Source organism: Aureobasidium namibiae, assembly GCF_000721765.1.
Source record: "Aureobasidium namibiae CBS 147.97 unplaced genomic scaffold scaffold_10, whole genome shotgun sequence".
NCBI lineage: Eukaryota > Fungi > Ascomycota > Dothideomycetes > Dothideales > Saccotheciaceae > Aureobasidium > Aureobasidium namibiae.
The window spans coordinates 167218-182826 of record NW_013581199.1 but is presented as its reverse complement, the minus strand read 5'-3'; the positions used below and the strand labels follow the sequence as shown (position 1 = coordinate 182826).

Genomic DNA, 15609 nt, shown 5'->3' with positions numbered 1-15609 from the left:
TGTCCATTACAATGCCAAATGCGCCGAAACATACTTATCCCAATGCTCTTCCGTGTCCGCCTGCTTCCAAGCCTCGACTCCGCCAGAAACACCCTGCTCATCCACAGTCCAATGCCCACTCTTGACATTCATCAACCAATTCTCGAGGATCGCTGTCAATTTAGGACCATGGCGTAGAGTAAACGGATTAATACCGTGAGCATAAACCTCTGTATGGCTCTTTTGCATCAATCTACCATCACTGGTTCTAGCTTTCTTGTTTGCTCCCACTGCAAAGGGCAAAACAAGACGACAGGCATCTTCAAAAGGGTTCTCTTTGTTTGGGTAAGAGTCAAGATACAAGCCGCAAGGAACTTCTTGCACTGTGCTGAACGGCCAGCGGAAGTTTGCTTGTTTGGAAGTCACCGTGCCTTCTGCGCGGAAGAACAAGAATGGCATCTTGATGCCTTCTGTTTCCTTTGGGTAGCGCGCTGCAACGTGTTTGAAGGGCTGGTTCACGAATTCTGAGGCTTGAGGTAGGCGGATGCCAGGTGCCACGTACCAGATACGCGGTTGGCGGGCGTGAGAAAGCAAATCGTAAGCGAAACCTCTGGGCACACCAGCAGCGGAAAGGCCAGAGCGACTGCAGAGGGGTGTGGTATTCGGATCTTCTTCCTCATCTCGCAATCCACTTTTGATTTCGACTTCCGTAAACAGTTCTTCCCAGAGTTTGAGGCATGAAGTCAAGTCTCCGTGGGTGTAGGAAACCAAGCTCCAAGGATGCGTGTCGTAGCGTGACCGTCGAGCTCCAGTGTAAGGGTCTACTTTTGGTCCTGAAGGTGCGATTTCTTGCCATGAGGTTTGGCCGTCTGCGTCTTGTACTGGTCCCAGACGTGGTTCGCGACCAATGGATTCGTGTAAGGCTACGGCTTTTCCGGCTTCGATCATGTCGATGTATGCGCTGAGGATTGATTCTAGCCTTTGCCATGGCAATTTCTGGTCGTACAGGTCGAAGATGTGCAAAAAGGTTGGCATGAAGATTGCCTTGCCGGTTTCTTGATCGTATCTGTATCCCGTGATTAGCCTTGTTTTACTTTCTGACACACTCGATAATCATCTGCTTTCGATTTCTCCTGAGGTTGGAAAAAGAGCACGGATTTTCCATCGAAATCTGAAGGAGATGCTTCTTACACAATGCCACTCCGTTGACTGACCAATTCCTTGTTCGTCATGTACAGAGTAATAAACCGATGCTTCTCTCCCTTGAGCGGCTTCTCGTTGTCATCCAACAAATCACCCAGATACAGCATTTCCCTAGGTTTTGCAACTCTGCTGATGTAATAGAAAAAATGGCTTCCGTCTCCTCCAGGCAAATCGAAGATTTTTTTCAAGAACTTGACAAGAGACGGTCGTAATAGAACCTCCAAAGTCGGATTGCCGCGCTTCTGCCACCAGGTTTTGCGGTCCATGTCGGCGACCTTGCGGCCGCTGCGTAGCCAGCCGTAGATGGCTATTGTGTTGTGCAGAGCGGCGCATCTGTCAAAATCCAGTTCCGGTCTGTCTTTTGGCGGTCGCTGGGCCGAGACCCTCTGATTGGCGATTGAAGCAAATGGGCTCGCCATTACTCCAGGTGCCTCTGATGTTTCGATGTTTTTTTTGGTCTTCGTTTTCCTACCAGTTCCAGCAGAGGAGCGAGTCACGAGTTGTATATTGTATATATGTGAGGGGTCCAAGAAGAGGGGTTGCCAGCGAGGTATAGTTTGTGAGTAAGAAAAGGCGCGGGTACGTATACGTTCCCCTTGCCGAACAATGGCGTTCCGGGGCCGTGGTCGCTCTATATACTTTTTTGCAACGGTGCCAGGAAAACAGAGCAGAGCCGCGTGCGGAACAAACGGGTTCCCCTACGTAATGGGCGGTGCACTGGCCCTGTTCGAAAGAATTGGGCAGAATAAGTAAAATGCAACGCACAGTTGGAATAAACAGGGAAATGGTTCTCTTGAGGGGAAAGAGGAGCTGGCTATAGGAGCGAGCAGTAGTTTGCGAATAGTACGTAGGTGGTTCAAGCCGAATGTCTTGGGTGTAACGTTGTATACATCATATAACAAAATTTGGTTCCTTCGCAACTTTAGCTGCACTCGGCCGGCGGAGAAGCATACGCTATTCGTCTCTCTAACGAGTGGATCAGTGCTACAAACATGATGGAAGAATCGATCACATATTTTCCAGTGGCGACCAATTCTTCATATCATATTCAGTGATACATATGATATATGACATAGATGACCATCACGGTTCTCTGAATTTATCCACCTGCGACCCTGCTGATCTTTATGCGGGCCTCGAGGGATTGATCCGCCGGGCCGCATGAGGAAATTACCCGGTGGTTGGCTCAAGTCTCGATGCATGCAGGTCAGGTGGTGAGCTCGCCCTGATATGTTTAGATACTGGTTGGTTGCTATACATGATGGATCAACGAAAACAGATGAAACTATGCTGGCGGAAAACAGAGAAACGCCCACTGCTAAGGCTGACAGAGTGAGGAACGAAAAGAAAGCCATATTCATGTTTTAAGCAAAAAGACACAGATTGAAGAAGCCATGCAACTTGATATCACTACTCCACGTCTGACGGTGCATCACTCAACTCAGAGTCGCTAGCAGCGCCATTCTTCTTCCTCCTGCTGGATCTTTTAGGGGCGGCTGCGGCAGGAACAACCTTCTTGCCTTTAGGAGCCGCGCGGCCAGATCGCCGTGATTGAGGTGGTGCTGGCACTGGTGATACGACCTTCTCCTCTTCTGGCTCCTCCTCTTGCTCTGGTTCGACAGCTTCTGGCTCAGAGTCTTCGCTTCCAGCCTTAGATTGTTGACGCTCCTGGTCCTCGGCATCATCCATGTCTTGGTCTTCAGCGTTGCTTTCTTCGTCGTTACTATCGTCTTCGTCGGCGTCGTCGATATCCTCGGCTTCCTCGTCGCTGTCACTCTGCTCGAGATAGCTCTTCGCTCCTGACTTGCGCGAGCTGCGGCGAATCTCACTCGCTGGGGCCGAAGCGTTGGCATTGGACGCTCTCCTTTTCTTAGGCGTTTTAACGCTCTTGACTTTCTTCGCGCTTGCCTTGGAAGATTTGCCCTCGCTTGCTCTGGCGCGCTTCTTGACCTGAGTACTTGTGTTTTCCGACTTGCGCTTCTTGGTACGCAGACGTTCCTTGACCAGATCTTCGATCTTCTCTATCAGCTTCTCTGGTACATATTGCTTATCAGCGATCTCCTGCGCCACTGTATGGCCTGATAGTTGGCCGAAGAGAACAGCGGGAAGCGTGACCTTGCCAGACCAAACTGACAGCGTCCAACCTTGCAGCTCTTGGTATCTATGAATAACAGCTTGCGCGATGTCTGACAGACAGTACAGATTGTCACTCTTCTTCTCATCGATGCCATCCCTGACAGCCTTCATCTTTTGAGCGATGTGATATATAAGAGTGATGTTGGCTGGCGTAGCAACGGCCTTCAGATAGAACATAATATAATCAATGAAGTCCTGTAGGTTGTCCGCATCCGTGGAGAAATCTGGGTGATGAGCGAGCAGGCTGAGAAAGCGTGCAAATGTGGTCTCCATCACGGTCTCCTTGGATCTGGCAAACGTTGAGGCGCGCCCCTTGAGCCATGTCAATGCAGCGTTCTTGATATCTGCAATTGGCTCGAAAGCATAAACAAACACTAGAGTGTAGAAGCGAGAAGGCAGTCTGCCTTGACCGAGATACTTCTTGATGGCATCCACAAAAGCAGAGCGGACCTCAGGCAAGGGATCTTGAGCGACAACTATAAGGCGATTGAAGTTCTTCGGCTCCATTAGCGCATCGAATCGCTTATGTGCACTGCACAATTTGAGGAGTAATATAGCGGCGTTCAACCGGAGGCGTGCACGGTGGGGCTTGGGGGTTTCACCCTGGGCCTTAGAAAGCTCTCCGTCTTTGTCAACAATTCGATGCAGTAGCTTGAAGACTGGAACAGCTAACTCTTTAGCCACAGACTCCATCTCACTGTCGGGTACAGACATAGCATAAGATCTCAGTCGGTTTGCTAGTATCTTGAGAGCCCAGATTTTGGCTTCACATTCATCATCTGGTTCTTCTTGCCAGTCAACGTCGTCTGGCTTGGCTTCAGTTCGTACTTGCAAGAGCACTTTCTGAATCGTGATTTCCAAGATGTTATCGTGTTCGTCTTCCGTGTCCTTGGCAGACAGAAGCATAAGTTGACTGAGCGCCGCCAACTTTGAGAGGTAGCCATCTTCGCCATACTCGAAGCCTTGCACGCACTTGGTGACAATATCTTTGACGTACATGTCCTTTTTCTCGTCCGCCGCAACAATGACCGAAACTGCATGCTTTGCGGCTATCGAAGGATTACCGTGGAGAGCGAACTGGACCATAGCTTGTAAAAAGGCACGCTCACGAGGGATCTCCATGGGAAACCTCTGCGCAAAGCCTGCGCACGCTTTCAGAGTCTCGACAATTCCAGATTCAGTTGGTCTATCTTCCGATGGCACTTGTTCCTGGAGTGTAGCGCACAAGCTGCGTACGTGTGCTTTGAAGACCTCGGGATTATGAGTTGAGATCTCCCTTAGTACTTCATGTGCAGCTGGACCAAGACCCTTATCCTCGGTACGAGAGATGTCAACGATAGTGGGAACATGACTCTTGCTGTAAACCAATACGCTAGCCTGATAGATGATAGGGAGAATGGTCGTCAAGATCGCAGAACTTTGGCTGGGTTGCTCCTCAACGCGTTTTGTCAGTTCTTTGATAGCGTTGACGACCTTCTTGTATTCGCTGTCAGGGTTGACCGCGAATCGGATAAGCTGATAGCACCTCCTATCATGCTTTTTGGCAAATTTCCAGAGGTGGTCGTTGGCCACAAGAGGTTCGGGACGGCCTTGTGCAAAAAACTCGATCAGCCTGGATAACGAGCCACTTCCCTCTTTGCCATTCTTTGCATTGACACCTCCATTGTAATCTTCGCAACGCTTCAAGAATGCCTCTAGATATTGCGCCATCTTACTTTGTTTAGCCTGGATTGTGAAGAACACCGTCTTTGACTTGTGCTCAAGATCCCGAACCAGCACCAAGATACGTTCGGCGCGGATAGCATCAGGTGATGGGGCCTTCGTGACTTGCGAAGCCGGTATCTGGCTGTCCTTAACACGCTGCGAGTCGCCATTGGACGTGGATTTGGCTTTGATTGGAGGATAGCTCAGGGGCAGCAGTGAGTCGTAAAGTACCTGTTGCACCAACGCTGTAATCTCGCGATCATTGATGTAGATAGCATCGAAAATGCGCGAAGGAATTGCACCAAGAAGCATGCGGACTCTCTCGTTTCCTTCGGTAATGGCGCCAGCGGCGACACCCCAGATTCGACCGAGTAGAGACATGGCCTCGGCACGAACACTATGCTTGCGATCTTTGATTCTGTCCGCCAGGTTTGACAAGACAGAGTCGGGAGTGGTTACGCTGCCGCTCGAACCTATGCGTTGCACAATGGTTTCGAAGTCACAACGACCGATGGCTTGGACAGCAGCAAGACGAACATGCTCATCGGTATCTACGAGCATGTCGGAGATGTATCTAAGCAAAGCATTTTCTTCCTTCGGATCGAGTCCAACGCCACCGGCAGACGTGACCAGGATACGGCCAGCGCAAATCACCCATGTGGATCGGACACGAGGTGATTTGTCGTTGCGGCGATTGAGGAAGCCTTGGTACGTAGAGGCATGAACTGAGGAAAAGGCGTGCGGAGCAGCGGGAGTGGTGAGGAAGTTGTATGTCCTGGAATATGCTGAGGGTGGATCAATGCTTTGCGAAGGGTATGCTGCCGGGTCGAGCGCGATTGGGGTGGGAGGGCCTGCTGCGCCAATACCGGAAATCAGATCGCCAACTGTCTCGGTAGCCAACAATCTTATATCGACGTTCTCAGCAGCGAGTTCGGACTCGATTTGCGGAACAATGTTCTGTATGACTAGCGCTGCAGACCTCCAAAGCTCGCGCAACAGCCTGTGAGCCTTCTCCAACGATTTGAGTTCCTCTGCAGACGGCCCGGCAGGTGGAGCGTCGCGGTCGTTATCATCTTCCTCATCATCATTGTCGTCGGCGCCAGTTCGTCGTCGAGACGTGGACTTTCGCGAGTTGGACCTGTCGAGACCATCTGAGAGGTCGGCAATGATCGAGTTGAAGTAGTGCGCAACCATGCGCGACATCTTGTCGGGACACGAGCTGCAGATGTTCTTGGCCATGTTGTATGCTGGTGGGGGCAGTTGAAGATGGAAAGGGCGTGAGGATTCGAGGGTGGCTTTGTTTAGCTGGAGCGGGAAGGTGGTAGGATCGAGACGGAGGAACTGAGCCAGGATGATATCGACAACATCGTTTGGCAGCGAAGGGCTCTCATCCACGACGGTAACGAGCAGACTTGTGACGTGATGTTCGACATTCTTGCCCAACTCTTCGGCCTTGTCGTTCTTGGACGTGTCTGCGAAAATGTCAAAGGCACCTGTGAACAGCTTGTACAGCAGACCATCGGCGCCGGGGATATCGGTAAGCAGTACAATACTCTTGACTTCGTCCAGCGATCGTATGATGGACAGGTGCTGCTCGTTGTATGGATCTTGTGGGTTTCCGAGAGCAGGCAGGACTTGGGTGATGATGAGGGAGAAGATCTGGTTCAATTGGGCGGCCTTGAAGGGGGCGTCAGGAGCCAGCAACTTGAACATCTCGACGATACATAGGGCAGACCAAGCCTTGACGCCGCGATCGCGATGCTCAAGCAGGTTGCGGTGGGCCAGCTCCTGTGCGACGGGAACGAGCGAGTCGCGATGTGCATCTTCTTGGTCCAGCTGGCTCAGCTCTGTGTGCAGAGTCCTCAGTCGGCGCAGTAGCTCGGAGACAGGAATAGGCTTCCCAGCGCGCCATGTCAGCGACTCGCCGAAGGTCAGCGGCCTCGAAGCACCCTCGATGCTCTGGTGCTCGTCCTCTTCTTGTTGCTCCTCTTCGGCAGGTGCTTCCTCGACGACGGGCTCTTCGACAACAGCCTTCTCTTGCGCAGCACTGGCGCGATTGCGCGTTCGAGGCATGGGCTGCGGTATGGTGATGTACAGATGTGGATGAAAGAATATGTACAAGGCAAGGACAAGCTGCTTGGATGGTCGCGGCTGACACGCGAATGTGGAAAGCGCGTCTGGCTGTGACGCGCGGGGATCGCTCTTTCCCGCGCCGAGATGCGATTGCCTGGAAAAGAGGCTCGCTCTCTTGCGCGTTGCCTTGCTTCTTTGCTGCAGATGTTTGACTCGCTCGTACCTACTCGATAGCTTCTGACTCTCACTCGCACTCTATCTGCCGCGTTCCATCAACCTGAACCACTTCACGAGGTGCGCAGTGGACAAACATGCATGACCGACGAATGCCGCGCGTCTTGGCGACAGATCCGGTCCTCCTTTCATCTCCTCGTCCTTGTCGTTGGGGTCAAGGAATATTTTGTCCGTAATCAACTTTGCTCTCTGCACGCTGCCGTCTGAGGAGGCTTTCATCAACCCTCCTTCAAACACCCTACAACTATTCCATATCCCACCCCGTCTCATATTCTTGTCTCGCGACATTTAAACTTTCTGGCCAATCCTATGACGCAGTCATGAGTTCGTCCAGGTCCCGGCCCTCCGACCAATACTATCCTTCCCAATACCAACCTGGCAGTGCACCTTTGATCGATCGCGTTGTAAACAACTGGCATCACCAAGACGAGAAGCGCTCGCATAGGAAATATTACGACTCGGACTCGGACGACGACGAAGACCGTGAACTCACGCATTGCTGCGATCTTGACAGCGACGCCTCATTTGTCAATCTCTGTCATGCTTTTTGCATCAATCGCAAAGTCCGCCGCGCAATGTTGCTCATCATAGTCGCCTCCTTCGCCCTGTTCTTCCTGTGCAGTGGCTTCCTGATGCCAGCATGGCGAGAGCAGCAGGCTCTAGTCGAAGGTCTCGACAACCCGGACTCATTCGGTCAGCAGATGCCCAACAAACTTAGCGGCATCACACAACTACAACAAATATCCCCGGACCATGTACCTGGCGGAAGGTCCGACCCGGATGGAAAGAGACGTCTGATTTTCATTGGCGACATACACGGCTGCAAGCACGAACTTCTTGAATTGCTCAAGGCTGTCGGGTTCAGGAAGGATATGGACAAGATTATTGCAACTGGTGACGTTCTCGCAAAAGGACCCGATTCGCCTGGCGTCATAGACACATTGATATCTCTGGACGCTCTGTCGGTGCGTGGCAATCATGAGGACCGTGTCCTGCTGGCTGCGCAATCGAGGGCCTCCACCGGTGAGTCTTTGGAAGCTAACGACGAGGCTGCGATCGACACTTCTACCAATTCGAGAGGCGCAGGACTCAAAGGAGAAGCTCTGCTTGGTTACCTCAAACCGCACCATCTCAAATGGCTTCGCTCGCTCCCTCTCATCATCCATATACCAGCACTTACTCCACCAAGGCACTCGGCTCCAGTGACTTCTGATCTTGACATTCTTAGCAAGAAGAAGAAGAGGAAGACATTCAAGATCCTGGATGACATCAATGTCGTGCACGCCGGTCTTATTCCCTCTGTCCCTCTCCTACGTCAGGACCCTTTCTCCGTGATGAATATGCGAAGCATGTCACCGACAAATCACACGCCTAGCGAAAATCGCAAAAAGGGCATCCCATGGGAGCGTGTTTGGGGCTGGTACAACGATCGTATGGCACGTACTCATTCGACATTTATGAGCTGGTTGTTCAGTTCGACCACCGAGTCAACAGAAGCCAGTGAGTGGTGGAGGTCATGGAACGACATGTTCAACACCAACGACGACGGCGAAGAATCGCAACCATTGTTCAAACACTCCAAGCCATCCGTCGTGGTCTACGGACACGACAGCCCTCGCGGTCTGAATCTCAAGAGATGGAGCAAGGGTCTTGACAGTGGTTGTGTGAATGGCGACCAACTCTCCGCTATGGTCTTGAATGCATGGGGACACGCTGAAGTTGTCAGTGTGAATAGCAAACACCGCAAATGAGTGTTGTTTTGTAATGGAGTCTGGGAAATACATTGGGAGCATTGATACACATAAATTAGCATCGAGTCTGGCGTTTGATGAGCGATTTGCATAAGATACACCTAATAAACCTACGCATACATTCTTTGATTATCATCAAACTGCACATTCGGCTATGACACCGAGAGCCACAATGCTCGCTTGCGCATCAAGGATACCACCATTTAAAGAGGAATACATGTCTATTTTCCAAGAAAACCACAATGATTTGAGTCTATAGGGCATCTACCCTACTGCTTCTTCAAGAACTGTCCCACCTCTTTAGCAAGCACCTCGTGAATCCTCGAAGTCATATGCCCATCGTTGAACCACGCATACTCACTTAACGGCAAACACCCATAAGCTTCCGGATCAGTATCCACATACGGTTGATCATAACTCTTGCAGTACCCTGTGACATTCTTAATCCCATATTTATCAGGATGATCCAAGACGCCATTCAGGAAACCATTGACATCGAAGCCAAAAGCATTGGCACAGGGGTTTTGCATGTTGAAGACGTCAATGTGTGAAGACAGAGTGTCATCCCACCAGTTTATCATGGTGGTATTGGGGAGAGGAGTGGGTTTGAGAACGTTGCCTGGTGTGCGGTCCAAAGGGGGAAGGTTCATGAAGAGGAAGTTGCGATATCCCACATCGTAAACGCTTTGAACGGACTCAAAGAGTGTGGTGATGAGTTCATCGTAAAAGACGGGAAAGTCAACGGCGTATTTGGCACTGTCGTTGATATCGTTGATGCCGATCCAGAAGGCAACCAGAGTCTTTGACGGCTCGACGAAGTTGGACAGTGTGGGTTGAGCATAAGTCAGGAACTGCTGGACTTGTTCTTCTAGCATGACTGTATAGTTGTGGTGACGTGGGGTACTGAGTCTCATGGTCAGTGTCGGTATACTAAGAGGAAAAGGCAGAGTAACTCACTATTTGGTCGAAATATCTGCACCCCCAAAGGCAAAGTCCCAGAGCTGCGTCTTGCATGACAGTGGTGAAGTAAGGCCTGCTTTGAGACCACAGCCAGTAAGATACTCGACCCAATTTGGTCCTCCTTCAGCAGTTCCAGTCTACGTGAATGAGTTAGTTACCATCGTTCGAACATCACTCCTGGGAACTCTAACCTGATTCTGGACGATCTTGTCACTCAACAGCTTCTCTTCGCTGAACGAGAAGTTGAAGTAGTCGCCGATGAAAGTCGAGTTCTGTCGTCCAGCAGTCCCTTGCACATACGTGTACGAGTCGCCGAAGGCAAGCCTAGTATACATCAGTATATGTGTAAATCCTAGAGCCCCAAGGCCTTACATGTATTTGGTGTCATGCCAGTTGAATTTGGCCTTCTTTGAGGCCGCGGCTACGCCTGTTGAGAGCGTCAAACACACGAGAAATAGACCTTTGATGGGAGACATTGCTGTTGATGAGGTATAGTGGAGTAGCAGAAGCCAGCCTCTTATACTTGTCTGCCATATGGTGGTGATCTGAGAAGGATGTCCCTGGCATGGCTACCGTACTGAGGGGTTAACCTCTCTTTTACCCATTGCGGCAGGCTTGTGGTGTATGCTACATGAACCACAGGGTATCGCAACCAGTGTTGGCAGGCGATTGGTGGAAGAAGAACTAAGTTCGGGATATCATGGCAGAAGTGATCGACGGAGCTGCATATCATCCCCACAGTTGCCCCGGACGGAGAGGAAAAGAGTGGAGGCCATTGTGATGGAGAAAATACGTCCACTGGCAGCTGCCATGCTCGTTAGCAGTGTCAAGAGTCGAACCCCCTCATGGCTCAGTATGATTTCAACTTTTTTTGTATTCGTTTCTGTCCTTTTTGTCTGTGTCTTTGCTTCACCCCGGCTGCATCTTCTATACCTCGCAAAACAGAAGAACCATGGCGCTATAACCTCGATGCCATATGCATTTTTCTCTGCCAAAAGCGCCCACATGCAAAAACTCATTGTAGACCCATGCCACGCCATGCCGAGATGAAATAATGGTTGGAAAGAAAATGAAATGAAATCGACATGGAAGAAACAAGGAAAACGCTGGGTGGTATCTTGTGAAAAACATGAAGATGTTCCTGTGCTTCCCTCTTTTTTTGCTCCGGTGTCTTGCACAACTCATATGGTGCACGCCCTTTTCGTGTATATTCATCTTTTTTGTGGCCTTCCAAAACGTAAAGTAAATCCAGATATGTGGAGCAGTGCTCTTCTCGATCATGCAGATGGTGGCAATCACCAGCCTCAAGCAAACCCGCATTACAAGGAGGAAGTCGAACCAAGTATCCAATTGTCCAGGTTCATAGCGCATCGTATTCGATCATCCCCCCTTTCGATCGGCTTCGTTGGCAGGCAAAGGTTCTCCTCCACCAGTCCTGGGTGCGTGCGAGCCTTTGGACGCCGTGTTGGACTTGCTCTTCTTGTGTCCCTTTCTTGCTGGTGCCTGTTGCCAGGAGCTATTTGGGTTGCTTGTAGGAGCTTGGTGTCTGCCACCATCACTGCGATTCGAGTTCCCATTTTGAGCCTTCGAAGCTGCTTCTGCATGCTTACCGTTGACAATCTGTACCTGCTGCGCAAACTTGTGGTGAGGTGCAAGCTTCGAGGCATCGGCGGCTCGACCCATTGCAGGCGACGGGGTACGGATCTCTGCGACTGGCGATAGAAGCGGCCCCATAGCAGAGTGAAGTGCGGCAGCTTGCATGGGATCGTTGAGGCTGGATGGAGAGACATGGTTCGTATCTTGGGCCCTTGAAACGGGTGGACCATGGTTGGACACACCCTGAGGGTCAGGGGCATTCTGCCTCCAAACAGGTGTCGGTACGTTCTGGGCTACATGGGCTGGCAAAGAAGGCTCAACTGTGTGTCCGTTCGTGGGGTGAGCAAAGTGCCTCGGAGCTGCTTCTCCCGTGCCATGCTGCTGGCCGTTGGGATGGAACATGGATACATCCAACGACATCTGCTGGATCTGCTCGGTCGGAACCAAGTCAGGAGTCGTGTTGTTATTGTTCTGAACCACTGGAGTCGAGGCCATGATTACAGAAGGCTGTCGTTGTCTCGTGCTTGTCGTGTTAGATCCATTGACAATGACAGGTCCTTGGTTTTCACTGGGCCTGGGCTGAACTTGGACGGACTGTAGAGGCTGTTGGGTGAAAGGTGGAGTGCCAGCAATGGGATGTGCAGACGCCGAGCTTGACTGTCGACGACCACCAGCAAATGGCGAAGGCGAGCGAGACCGATGACGCATGCCATCGGAGATGGATATCCCGAGCTCAGGAGATATGCGTCTGTCAGATGGTGGAACAATGTCCCTTAGCTGTGGAACCTGTACCAGATTGCTGCTCTGAAATTGGGGGACAAGCTGAGGAGACTGCCCGACGTAGTACCCGACATATTCCTTAGGCATGGCGGTCTCGGTAGAGAAGGTGCCATTGGCTTGTCTTACTGAGCCGTTGGGCTGCATTTGAGCGAATTGCTGCACCGAGCGCGGCAACATGTAAGAAGTGGCAATAGCCCCTGACACATCGTAACCTGGATGAGCTAGACCCTGAAGAGTCATGGGATTGGGGAAAGAACGTCCAGGCTGAGACTGCGAACGAGCCGAGGCATTGGGTGTGCTCTCGGTGATGGAACCGCGATGCACGCCTCTTCGCAGAGTAGGGGTTGAGTTCTGCAGTGAGGGTGAGGCAGGACCAACAACGTTATCTTCGGTATTCCTTGACTGAGACAAAGGTGAAGGTGGAGGGTATCTCGCCGGATAATGGTAAAGATAGCCAGGCAAAAGCGGCGGTGCGGCTGTAGGTGAATTCTCGAAAGTCCGCGGGCTGTGCGGACTGGAAACATTATTGGCGAATTGTCGCGAACGAGGCGAGGTTCCGAATTCGAGGCCACGAGCTTGCGCCTGGGCCTGAACTTGCTGCAACTGGACCTGTGTTTGCTGTTGTTGCAAGAGCTGATTCCTCAAAGCTTCTTGTTGAGCCTGTAAAAAGCGATACTGCTTGTAGAGCTGATTGTGCAGCTGGTCGGTTGATATGGCCGTGGACGAAAAGTAATCTGCAGGATTAGGCCCGGCCGGCGGGCTCATAAGATTTGGCATCCTTGGATTGCCATATGCTGTTCCACTCGAAGATCTGCGGCCGTTAGTTCGCTGACTGGACGCATTGCGATTGTTCCTCGGGCCATTGCCGTTTCCTCGTCCTTGGTTGTTCCCGTTGTTAGGCCGCCCAGACTGGGAAGCACTTCGTGTGAGAATAGGTTTGGGCTTGGGTGTCGGCCTTTGGAAAATGTTCTTCTCGACGACGGGCCACTCAAACTGAGCGCAACATTCTTCGAGCCCGGAACCATCCTTGAGAGATTCAAAGGCCCTTCGGATCTCCTTGTGTATACCCGAGAAAGAGAAGTCGTCCGCGGAGTTTCCAAGGTTGCGTTGCGTGTTGAAGGGTTCTTCAACGCACAGCCGGTTATGCGCCTCCTTCTCCAAGGGGTTGCTTTTGTCCCATCCCTTCTCTTTACGTGGTATCGGTTTCCCTTCCTTGACTGACACCACATGCTCTGCGTAGTCGAAGACGTAGCCGTAATATCGAAAGAAGTGGAAGATGAGCTGACCCAGACTTTCATGGTTGTCTTTGCCAAATCCGCGCAACTCTTCCAGATCGTCTGCGAACACAGAAGTCTGGCCGTTGGCCTGTATGGAGCGAGCACTGGGCATCTTTTGGAGGGACGGTAGAATCGGAGGATCGCGGGTCTGCAAGAAGTTGAGGATCATGCATATCCATGTGTAGGAACTGATAGTGCCTCCAAAGGCTGCGAGAGTAAATTAGCGTACAGGTCTTTTGGCAGCTGAGGAAGGAGCGCGCACCAGCATCGTTCAGTATCCTCCTCTTCGTCCAGTATTTGATTATCTTGGCAAGCGGCCGTACTCGTTCGTCGATCTGGACATATGTCTTAATCATGCGCGTGTTCTCGAGAGCCAGTGGGTTGTTGACATTCAGGTCACACGCCAGTTGCAGTTCCGGGTCCCACATCTTGACGATCGGGACTTTCGCCCCTGCTCTACATTGAACTTTTTGCATGCCATCTGCGAAAGGAGTGAGCTCAATTACATGGTGATAGAGATGACAAGGGTCAACATACGTTGGTGAAGAACTGTAGCCAAGGTGCACATGGACTCGAGCGCTTTCAAAGGTGTGGTCACACAAACATCAACTGCGAGAAACAATAAGCGCCCGTAAACAGGAGAGTCCAGTGGAAGAAGACATACCGTCCGAGTCGTCCGAACTCAGCAGATTACCTGAAGAACCGAACACGTTGACTCTGATCTCATTACCAGGCCATTCTCCGTTCAATATGTCCTCTAGTTTCTGGACAAGTTTTCGTCTTCTTTCTTCGCTCTCTTCTGTCGGCAGTAATCGGCCGTAAAGCTCTCGCATGTCGCCACTCAATTTCTCATCTTGTCCTGGTTCTAGAGCCGGCTTGGGCTCTTCTGTTGGCGGTGGTAACGGGAGTTCGCCACCTTCGAGGTAGGGCATTCGTCGTGTTCTAAACTCCGGGCTGGCCTCGAATCTACAGAACGCTTGAGTCGGCTTGACTGCGGTGGGAGTATACGTAGCCCCAGGGACAGCTGAGCGAGGGTAATTGTGACCTAACGTCTTGCTAGGTGAGGGCGATCGTGAATGAAAGCGAAGGTCTCGCGGATGTTGATGCGGCGTCGAAGGCACGGAATTGGACTGCTGAGGATTTGTCGAACGTCTCTGGGCGAACGAAGCGGTTGCCATGTTTGGGGTATGACTGGACGTCATGTAGATATTCCAACGGGGTTGGTCTTGCAGGTAATCCTCATGCTCGAACTTCGGGAGACTTGATCACTAGGCCGCGGGGGGTATTGCTGGTACGGCGACAGCGACCAGGGATCGAGTGTCGACAGACCAGATGAGCCGAGAAGAGATCGTTGGGCTGGTATGCGAGTGTAATCGGAATGGTTGTAGGTGCGTGAGTGATTTGGTCAACAGCGGCGCTTGTGGCACACCCGGTCCAATGTCCTTGGATTTCCCTTCGTCTCTTTCAAACACGGGCTTCTGCAGGCGCTGGTTTTGAGAAACGGGGGAACAAGAGCAAACGAGGACGGACACCGGCGAGTCGATGGACGAGCAGAGCGAACCAGGAAGTGGCGGCCGAGGTGGGCGTTGTGAATGGGGAAGGGCAGAGATGGGTAAAGTGTTTCCTTGTCTTTGCTTTGTGTGCTTCTAGACGAGGGAATGATGGAGAAGACACAGACGTCGGCGATCGTCTCTGATGCAACCCCCTGCTTTGCACTGCGCGGTTCCTGACAGCAATCGACCGCGTGTTGCGAAGGATAACGCGAGTCTTTTTTCCGCTTTTCTCAGAACAGGAAGGCGCACCTGTTCACTTTGTTCTTGCTCTATTCATTCACCGTCCCTGAAACATCATCATCAGGACGCGCTTGGACCTCTTTCTATTACTCGACTCGCATAAAATCCATCATCACATATCCC

The 15609-nt window shown here is 51.5% G+C and overlaps 5 protein-coding genes across 5 annotated transcripts; 1 reads left to right on the top strand and 4 right to left on the bottom strand.

Moving 5' to 3' along the window:
• Window positions 1-6: 6 nt before the first annotated feature.
• Window positions 7-1601, bottom strand: M436DRAFT_48190 (uncharacterized protein; the record flags this gene model as incomplete). The annotated part of the gene is made up of 3 exons (XM_013571093.1): window positions 7-785; window positions 885-1045; window positions 1171-1601. The coding sequence occupies 3 exons, from the start codon at window positions 1599-1601 to the stop codon at window positions 7-9; spliced, it is 1371 nt and encodes a 456-aa protein (XP_013426547.1).
• Window positions 1602-2814: 1213 nt separating this feature from the next.
• M436DRAFT_13030 (uncharacterized protein) lies at window positions 2815-6957 on the bottom strand (the record flags this gene model as incomplete). Its single annotated transcript, XM_013571026.1, has 1 exon — window positions 2815-6957. A coding segment is annotated over one exon (4143 nt), but the record flags the coding sequence as incomplete, so codon positions are not given.
• Window positions 6958-7649: 692 nt separating this feature from the next.
• Window positions 7650-9080, top strand: M436DRAFT_48045 (Metallo-dependent phosphatase; the record flags this gene model as incomplete). Its single annotated transcript, XM_013571068.1, has 1 exon — window positions 7650-9080. The coding sequence occupies one exon, from the start codon at window positions 7650-7652 to the stop codon at window positions 9078-9080; it is 1431 nt and encodes a 476-aa protein (XP_013426522.1).
• Window positions 9081-9349: 269 nt separating this feature from the next.
• Window positions 9350-10516, bottom strand: M436DRAFT_73329 (lysophospholipase A; the record flags this gene model as incomplete). Its single annotated transcript, XM_013571325.1, has 5 exons — window positions 9350-9983; window positions 10038-10177; window positions 10232-10364; window positions 10413-10467; window positions 10501-10516. 5 exons carry the CDS (start codon window positions 10514-10516, stop codon window positions 9350-9352), a joined length of 978 nt encoding a protein of 325 aa, XP_013426779.1.
• Window positions 10517-13289: 2773 nt separating this feature from the next.
• On the bottom strand, window positions 13290-14871 carry M436DRAFT_47994 (Nucleotidyltransferase; the record flags this gene model as incomplete). Its single annotated transcript, XM_013571060.1, has 4 exons — window positions 13290-13900; window positions 13956-14174; window positions 14231-14302; window positions 14358-14871. Coding segments are annotated over 4 exons (1416 nt in total), but the record flags the coding sequence as incomplete, so codon positions are not given.
• Between the last annotated feature and the right edge of the window lie 738 nt (window positions 14872-15609).